Below are 8,415 nucleotides of genomic sequence, written 5' to 3'. Positions count from 1 at the left end.
CTCCCAATCCCCGTTTCTGATTTTGCTGACCCAACCCTCAATCCAATCCCCACCTGCGATCGCTCCTTCCGCTCCTTCCCCGCCACGGTTTTACTTCATTTACGCCTGATTCCAATCTCCGCCTCTTACCCTGCGCCCTGGATCCTCCCCCAGGCCGATCCCCGCCTCCAAGGCCGCTCCTGCCCCGCCCCACCCCGCCTCGCCGTCGCGGCCGCTGCGGAGGAGCCGGCGCCGCCCGCAGTTGCTGGGAGCTTTCGACTCGATCGCGGTCCGCGGGGTTCGGGCAGAGCGCGCGGAGGCGGGACGGGACGGTGCGGGGCCGGGCCGGGGCCAGGCTGGGCCGGGCCGGCGGGATGGGGTGCACCGTGAGCGCCGAAGACAAGGCGGCGGCTGAGCGCTCGAAGATGATCGACAAGAACCTGCGGGAGGACGGCGAGAAGGCGGCGCGGGAGGTGAAGCTGCTGCTCCTCGGTGAGGCTGCGGGCCTGATCCCCGGATGGGTCTTGCGCCCGCCCCCGCTCCCCCCCCCGCTTCCTCCGCGACCCCCGCTGCCCAGAGCTCCCCAGGTCCGCCCTGCCCGTCCCCGCGGCCCCCACATCCTTCAAGCTCTGGCTCCGCTCAGCCCGGAACCTGGCACGTAGTAGGCGCTATTCAGTGCTTGCTAACTGTCGGAGGTTCACTCTCCCACCCAGTGGGGTCCCCCAACTTGCCATATCCACCACCTTGGAGGCCCTCAAACTCTTGGGGACCTAAGTCATTAGTGGCACCATACTCTGGTCCCTTAAAAACTCCACCTCCACTGCTTATTACCGCTCCCGCCCCCCAAACCCTGCCCTCATACCTGTGGTGAATCTCCTATCAGTACCTCTAAATCCAGTCCCAAACCCTGGCGGTCTTTAGCTCCACTCCCAATCCCAGTACCCCAAATTTATACCCCAAACCTCTAGTATCCCACCATCGTAACCCCAAATTGAACTGAACCCCCATCTACACTGGCAAACCCCTGGCATTCTTATCTGCACCCCTAAACTCTTTTTTTCTCCCTGTCCTTGTCCCTCTATTTGCACTCCTAAACCTTATACCCTCCCAGCTTTATAAGGCCCTCCAAAAGGAGTGCTTTCCTCTAAGAAATCACAAACCTACTCTCTCCCCCACAAGTCACCATCTCCATTCTCTTCGACTGTTACCCAATTTCACAGTCCCTGTCCCTAAATTTCATTTTTACACTCCAGTTTTCCCACATTCCTGGCCTCCTCGTTATGCCTCCAAACCTTCTCCATAGCCTCTAAGCCTCCTATCACTCCGCTGTGGGCTCCCTAAAACTGGCCCCTTAGGGGGGGCCCTCCCTGCTCTCCTGGGGAGGAGGGAGGAGCCTTCCTCTTTCACTGACCCATTCTCTCCAGCTCATTATCCAGGGCTCCCTGAAATCTTACCAGTCCTTTCTTCCTTCTCCGGATTCCTTCTGGTTTTTCTTTTGCCCTCTTCGGGGTCACCCCCTCACCCCACCTGCCCTTTGCCCATCCTCAGGTTTCCCTTATTCCCCTCCACCAGGCTTTCCAAGTCACCCTGCCCTCCCAAATACCCACTCTCGTCCAGTCTGGCCCCCTCATACCCTAGTGTCTCCAGCAAGTGTCTAACCTGCTCCTCCCGGCCTTGCCCAGTCTTTCCGCTATCTTCCCACCCCACCCCACCCCACCCCTGGGGCAGAGATGTAGAGCCGGGATGGCTGCCTCCTGGGCTCGAGATGTGGGTGGATTTCCCGAGCCCTGGGGGTATAGGGAAGAGAATCAAAGGCTTTTTCCGCGCCCCCTCCTTCCCCACCATCCCACTAGGTTACGGAAACGCCCTGGACGGGAGAGGAGGGGGAGGCAGTAGAGAAGTTCCTCTTGGTGGTGGGGAGAGGGGAGCTGCCCGCCGCCCGCCCTGCGGGGGCTGGGGCTTGAGCCGCCTCCGCCTCCCGGGCCTCGTTCCGCTTACTTTGAGCTATGGAGTTTCGAAGGTTCCCCCCCCGCCCTTCCTTCCGAGCTGGGGGTGGGGGTGGGGGCCGGCACCTCTGCCTTGGCTCCCCGGGGCGCGCTCTTGCCCCTCGACTGCCCCCCAAGTGCTCTGGGCCAGAGAGCGGGGGAGTTTGTTTGGATTCGTGAAAAAGAGGATTTCGACTTTTTTTTTTTTTTTTTTTTTGAAATCTCCCAGCCCCTGGGGAAAATGGTGGCGCTCGGGGAAGGGGAAGGGGGTGGGGAGGGACGGACATGTTGCTGTCCGGGAACTGGAGGCAGCTTCAACTTCCCCTTTTCTTAGTCCGGCAGACTGGCGGGGTGGCGGGAGAGAGCTCTGCGGGGCTCCGGGCGGGCCCTGCGTCCCAGCTAATGCCCGGGGCTTGGGGGGGGGGCGGTGTTCCCCCAGGGCTGATGGAGAAGGCCATTCTTTACCCTGGAGTTCCGGAAGTCTGGTATAGCTGTGCTAGTTGGTACCCCTCCTCACCCCCAGCCCCCCAAAAAGAACCCTGGAGGGAGAAAAACAAAGCCGGCCCGGGCCACTCCTCTGGGCTTTGCCCGAAGGGCCGGGAAAACACACCCCTGGTGGGGATGGACGATTCTGTGGCCCTGCGGGCCTGGCATCTGGCTCTTGGGAGCTGTGGAAAGGAAATCGCCCCAGCCAGGGAGGCTTAGGCCTTGGGCACTAATTAGGGAACCCTCTGAGGATCCTGTGTGGGGCAGAATTGAGATGGGGGCGCGTCTCCTAGACTGATGGAGAAGAGGGTTTCTAGGAGGCTTCTGGGGCTTCTTATCACTGATGAAATGTTCTGACGTGGGGAGGGAGGAAATGCATGTACCCAGGGCTGAGTGTGTGCTCTGGGGAGGGCTGAGGCCAGCTGTTTACGAGAGGGGAGGGCAGGGCAGGGCACAGCTCTGTGCACAGTTAGAAGCCGCTTCCTGTGCCTGTTGTGTTCCTGAGAGGTGGGTGGAAGCTCTGTGTGGGCTGGTCCCAAGCTGTGTATGCCTTTCACCACGCTCCCTTTGGCCTTCTCCTGGTGATGGGCTCACCTCACGCAATGAGAAGCAGGTGGAATATGGCCTCTGTTTCGCAGCACTCCCTGGCCTGGAGGGCCTCTTTCCTGCCCCTTGGAGGCCCCCTTCTCCCTAGACCTTAAAATAGTGTTGCTCTTTCCTTTCCCTCAATGGGAGAGGGGGGTATGGACAGCAGGGCCCCGTTTAGGAGGATGAGAAGGGTCTGAGCTGAATCTGGGAATCTGAGCCCACCATGCTGGGCTGGGCTGCTGTCTGATCTGCCCCCACCGAGATTTTTGAAACAGGAATAAACTGGATTTTTTTCTCCCTGTTTTTTTCAAAAATAGCAGCTGTTCAAGTGTAAATAGTGCTGAAATCTTGAGATATCTTATTCCCCTAGTTTGAAGCCAGAAATGGCTTTGGGCTTTCCTTCAGATGTTTGTAAGATCAGACTGCTTTTCACAGGGAAGATGGGAGAGCTGCAAGCTGGCAGCACCCATCCTCTTTACTGGATGGTGACTAATTAGAGGTGCTATTAAAGGTGGTAATTTCTGGGCACATGCATCAGTTTTAGGGTAATTACAACCCTGTGCTCACCTCCAGCCAAGTCACTCATTGGACTTGTGGGTTTAAGGATCGTGGCCTCTCCTGCCAGAGTGAATGGCTGATCGGGGAAACTTTGGGATAAGCAGACTTTTTTCAAGATGGCAGCTGAATGGAGAAGCTCCTGGAGGGCCCAGCTCTGGCTCCCACTGGCCTTTGAGGACCCCTTTTCTCATGTCCCACCATACTGTGTTGTGTCCAGCAGTGTGTCCAGGGCAGGCAGCAATGCTTTTATGGTTCCTAGAGTTTCTGAGAGAGTCACAGTTTCCTGGTTGGCAGGAGGAAACAAGCCGCCGAGAATGTGATAGCAGAGTGTGGGGCGGTCTTCTTGGCAGCGGGTCTCTTTGTAAGCTGCTTGGCCCCCAGGTTTGGATGTGACCTCCCGGCTGGCAGAAACCTGATCTGGATTCTGATGTCTCCAGAGTGTCATTTGTAGAGTTGGTTTTTAAGGTGACTTTGATGGAAGGGATCTGCCTGTGTGCCTATGTGGGCTCCCCAAGGCTGAAGCGCCCTTGCCCTGCTGAAAGATTTGATTGTGGGAGGGCTGGTACTGTGAGTCTTACTCTTGAGTTTTCCCTTGATTGGTTTGAAGGGGGTGGGGGATAAGGAAGCAGCTGGATCAGTCACAGAAGACCCTCCTTGTCCAGCGCCTAGTAGAACTTGGCCTTGGTGGGGGCAGGGGAGGGGGGAAGCAGAGAGGAAGGAAAAGAGCAGAGCAGAGAGCTCAACGTGTCCTCTGTCTATCCTGGGAAGCTTTTCCCAGAGCTTTCTCCTTTATCCATTGCTATGGCTCTTGTCCCTTTCTTTCCCTCTCTTCCTGGCAGTGCCAGCCTCTTTCTCTAGTGTACACGTGTACCTTTGGGGCCCAGAACATCCTCTCTGACGGGTCTTTCTATGGGTGCACTTTTCTTCAGATAAACTGATAAGAAGTCCATTTTGTTAGTGTTTTTAACATTTACAAAGTATTTTCCCCATAACAACCCTGTGTGCTGGTGCTGGTGCAAGGGGTATTAGCCCCATTTTACAGATGAGGAAACCAAGATGAAGGTAGTGATTTGTCTGTGGTCACCCAGCTAGTAAGTGTTGCACTCAGGTCCGCCCCATAAGTCTTTAAATTCAGCAAATATTTCATAGGAACTGGAGCAGCTAGGTTGCTCAGTGAATAGAGAGCCAGGCTTCGAGACAGGACGTCCTATGTTCAATCCTGGGCAAGTCACTTAACCTGAGTTGCCTAGTTCATACCATTTTTCTGCTTTGGAACCAGTACTTAGTATCAAATTGATTGATTAGTATCTTAGTACAAAAGGTAAGGGTTTAATTTAATTAATACATGTATATAAAAAGAATCTGTGTGCAAGGAACTCTACCAAGTCTGGAGGATACCGAGACAAAGATAAACTATTCTTTGCCCTCAAGGTGCTTACAATCTACTTATTAGGCACTCTTATTTCCATATTGTAGGACATTTGCATCACAATAACCACTGGGCCCAGGCCTTTTAATAGGTATCTTAGAGAGAATGCTGGGATTGAAGGCTGGAAGACCTGGGTTCAAATTCTACCTCACTTGACTAGCTTTGTGACCCCCTGGGCAAATCTCTTCATTTTTCTGGGTCTCAGTGTTTTTCTCTGTAAAATGGGGGATTAGACTTGATGACTTTGAAGGTGCCTTCCAAATTCTAAAATGATGCTCCTGTGCTCTGACTCTAGGTAGGTGGTACAAGTATGATTCTCTGCTCTGTTTTATAGGTTGCTGCAGCCTCAGCCCACCTAAGCATTGTCCATTAGGATTTGAGCCCAGGAACCCTGACCTCGAGGCTGGTTCTCTTTCCAAAAGAGAAGGTGGTTCTACTGGTTTCTCAGTGTGTTCCCTTCTGCAAACATGCATTAAACATGGATGAAGGCTCTATGCCCATTGCCTGGGATAGAAAGATGAAATAACACAGAGAGGCTTACAGTCTGATTTGGTGCAAGGCAAACATGAGTAACTGACCCCAGAGAGCCTCCAGATGAATACGTAACAGGGATCCTGGAAGATGCTAGCAAAATCCTTGAGGTTTCTCTTCTTCAGAACCTCCTTGAGCTGAGGCACTCAACCAGGAAAGGAAGTCAGTGGGCTCTGCACCAGGCCTGGACCCCAAAGTCTGTTCAGGGTTTCCCTCCCTCCAGTTTGCTAATTTGGATTTATTGATGGGGAAAGAGGGAGAAGGGGGTGGAACCTGGAGGTCCTTGAGTAATCAGCTAAGTGGCTCAGTGGATTGAGTTCTGGACCTGGAGTCCGGAAGACCCAAATTCAAATGAGACCTCAGATACTCATGAGCTGAGTGGCCCTGGGCAAGCCACTTGATCTCTGCCTGCTTCAGTTTCCTCATCTATAAAATGAGGATAATAATAGGACCTCCCTCCCGAGGTTGTTAAGAGGATCAAATGAGATATTAATTATAAAGCCCTTAGCACATTGCTTGGCACAGAGTAAGCTATTATTCTTAATCCCAGCATCACAGACTTAGATGATAGAAGATAATCCCTTAGCACAGTTCCTCAAACAGAAGGTGTCACCTCCTCTCCCTTCCCCTTAGCTTAGAGGTAGCAGGGGACATTAGAGATCACCTAGTTCCCCCTCTTTTTTTTTTAATAGATGAGAAAACTGAAGCCCATATAAGGAAAGGAACTTGCCCAAAGTTGCCCAGCTAATGAATGGCAGGGCAGGGGATTAAAGCCCCTTGCTTTTTCCTCCTCTTAACTCCCTGGCAAAATTTTTGTTGTTGTCATTTTTAATTGAATTTTATTTCATTTACACGTAGAAACAAGTTTTGGCGATTGTTTTCTGACACTTTGCCATTCAGATTCTCTTCCTCCCTCCCTACCTCCCCAAGATGGTAAATAAATAGTCTGATATGGGTTATATCAATAGAAAACTCATATTGGAAAACTACTCTGAAAATGAGAGAGAGATCTGCCCCTGAAAGGCCAGGGGAAGCCAAGCCTCTGGAGGCCAGGTGTGTGATGGGCAGGAAGCCCAGGTGTAACCTTCAGACCAATCTGGGCCCCTGGTTAGGCAGGTGGGCAGCCAGGAGCACTGGGCCCCCCCTCTTCTCTCTTCCTGGGGTGGCAAATCTTTGCTGAGCTGAATGGAGTGGCTGTACTGCAGGTGTAGCTGATGGGTCAGACTAAAGATTTAGAAGGGAGAAGGAAGGAGGCTCATAATTCCCAAAAAGAGCCACAGGTGGGTCATCTCATTAGTATTCCCTCTCCCAAGAAACCAGAAGTAGTTGAGAAGATTCTCTGAGGAAGATGGGAGAGATGCAAAAGCACTGTGTATGGGTGGGGCAGGGCAGAATCAAGTGGTAGCCAGGGAATGAGGTGAGGTTTCCATGGTGCAATGGAAAAGCCTTTGGACTGGGAGGAGGGAGACCTGGATTCTTCTGGCCCTGACTCTGCTACTGCTCTGGTGTTTGGGAAGGCACATCCCCCCTTAGGCCTCAGTTTTCTGATCTACAAAATGAGGTCGTTGGGTCCCTGATCTCTTCGGGCTCTAAATAGTCTATGCCCTAATGACCCTTCGATTTTGGATATTCTGTGTCCTTTGTTCTTTGTTCTAAGGTCTCTTCCGATTCTGTCACTGTGTGACTGAGTCTGTGGTTATGTATTTCTGTTCCCTGGAAAATTATTATAAGACTGATGATTTCTGCCCATCCTTTTTTTTTTTGACCAAGTTCTCAGACGGGACCACAGAAAATAACCCTTGCCCTGGGTTCAAGGGCAGCTGTGGGCATCCCTGGGGGGAGGGTATTGACTGGTGTAGGGTGCACAGTATTGGAATACAATATAACTAGGTTGGGGTTAATGTATTAAAGCAGGAATTGTATCATAACAGTGAGAGAAAATGATGCCCGGGGGAGGGTTGTGGTTGGTGGGGAAGTGGAAGTCAGAAGGGCGTAGAGATGGGGGGCGGGGGTCCTGTCCAGTCATCCAGTTTAATTCTGCTGAAACCCTGCCTTGCTGGGGGGGGGAGGGTCAGGGTGGAAGGGTAGGAGAGACGTTCTTACACTTGCCTGCCATATGCCAGGCTGGCATGTGTGTGTAAGAGAGCCATCCATGGGGCAGTTCTGTCCCCGGAACATCAGGGAGGGCAGCTGCTTCTTGTGATGCCTCATGTGTTAAGGGGGGCCCCCCTCCTAAGCTTTGGTGTGGGTACTGCTGCTGTGGGCTGTCCTGGGTGGGGTGAATCACAGGTGGACTCCCCTCAGAGCAGATCTTTGTGCTGAGGGGGAGTGGGTGATAGATGAGCCAAGCTTACCAGGAAGAGCTTCTCGCACTTGCTTACTCAGGCTTGCCAATACAGTGTCACCCTCAACAAGGAAAGCTTGCTCAGAGGTACCCAGGTCAGCTCCCTGCATCCCCATTACACAGGTGACAGAGAGGCAGATGCCCACTGTGACCCTCAAAGCACCCTCCAGAGGGGAGTTAGCAGGACTCCCATTTTAGAGGGGGCAGGGAGGCCCACGAGATTAACTGGACATCAGCTTATTTGAGAATGGCCCCTGAAATGGGCCCAGAGACCAGTTTTCCCTTCCCTCACCCTAAACATGAGGGCGTTGGCTTGGCCTCAGCATCCATCTGTGTTGGGCACATTTGAGATTTGTGTGACAATAAAGGGCCCTCCTGTAATCATGGCTGGTTATTGTTGATGTGCACTGTGCCTGGGCAAGGCTAAGCGCTCCCTAATAGCTCTCTGAAGAATTAGCCAGGATGGGAAAGACATCTTTGTTCATTGTTGGCTCCATGGATTTTTTTTTTAATTC

General features: G+C 52.9%; 1 protein-coding gene across 1 annotated transcript in view; it reads left to right on the top strand.

Annotated features, from left to right (window-relative positions):
- The first annotated feature begins 270 nt into the window (after window positions 1–270).
- The window catches only part of GNAI2 (G protein subunit alpha i2), a 71,174-nt gene continuing 63,029 nt past the window's right edge, over window positions 271–8,415 (top strand). Inside the window, exon 1 of the mRNA XM_044677219.1 lies at window positions 271–471. Coding sequence (XP_044533154.1) covers window positions 354–471 — 118 coding nt within the window. The 5' untranslated portion in view covers window positions 271–353. The remainder of the gene's footprint in view (window positions 472–8,415) is intronic.

The sequence above is a fragment of the Gracilinanus agilis genome, chromosome 1 (assembly GCF_016433145.1).
Source record: "Gracilinanus agilis isolate LMUSP501 chromosome 1, AgileGrace, whole genome shotgun sequence".
Taxonomy (NCBI): Eukaryota; Metazoa; Chordata; class Mammalia; order Didelphimorphia; family Didelphidae; genus Gracilinanus; species Gracilinanus agilis.
This window is presented reverse-complemented; position numbering and strand designations above follow the sequence as displayed.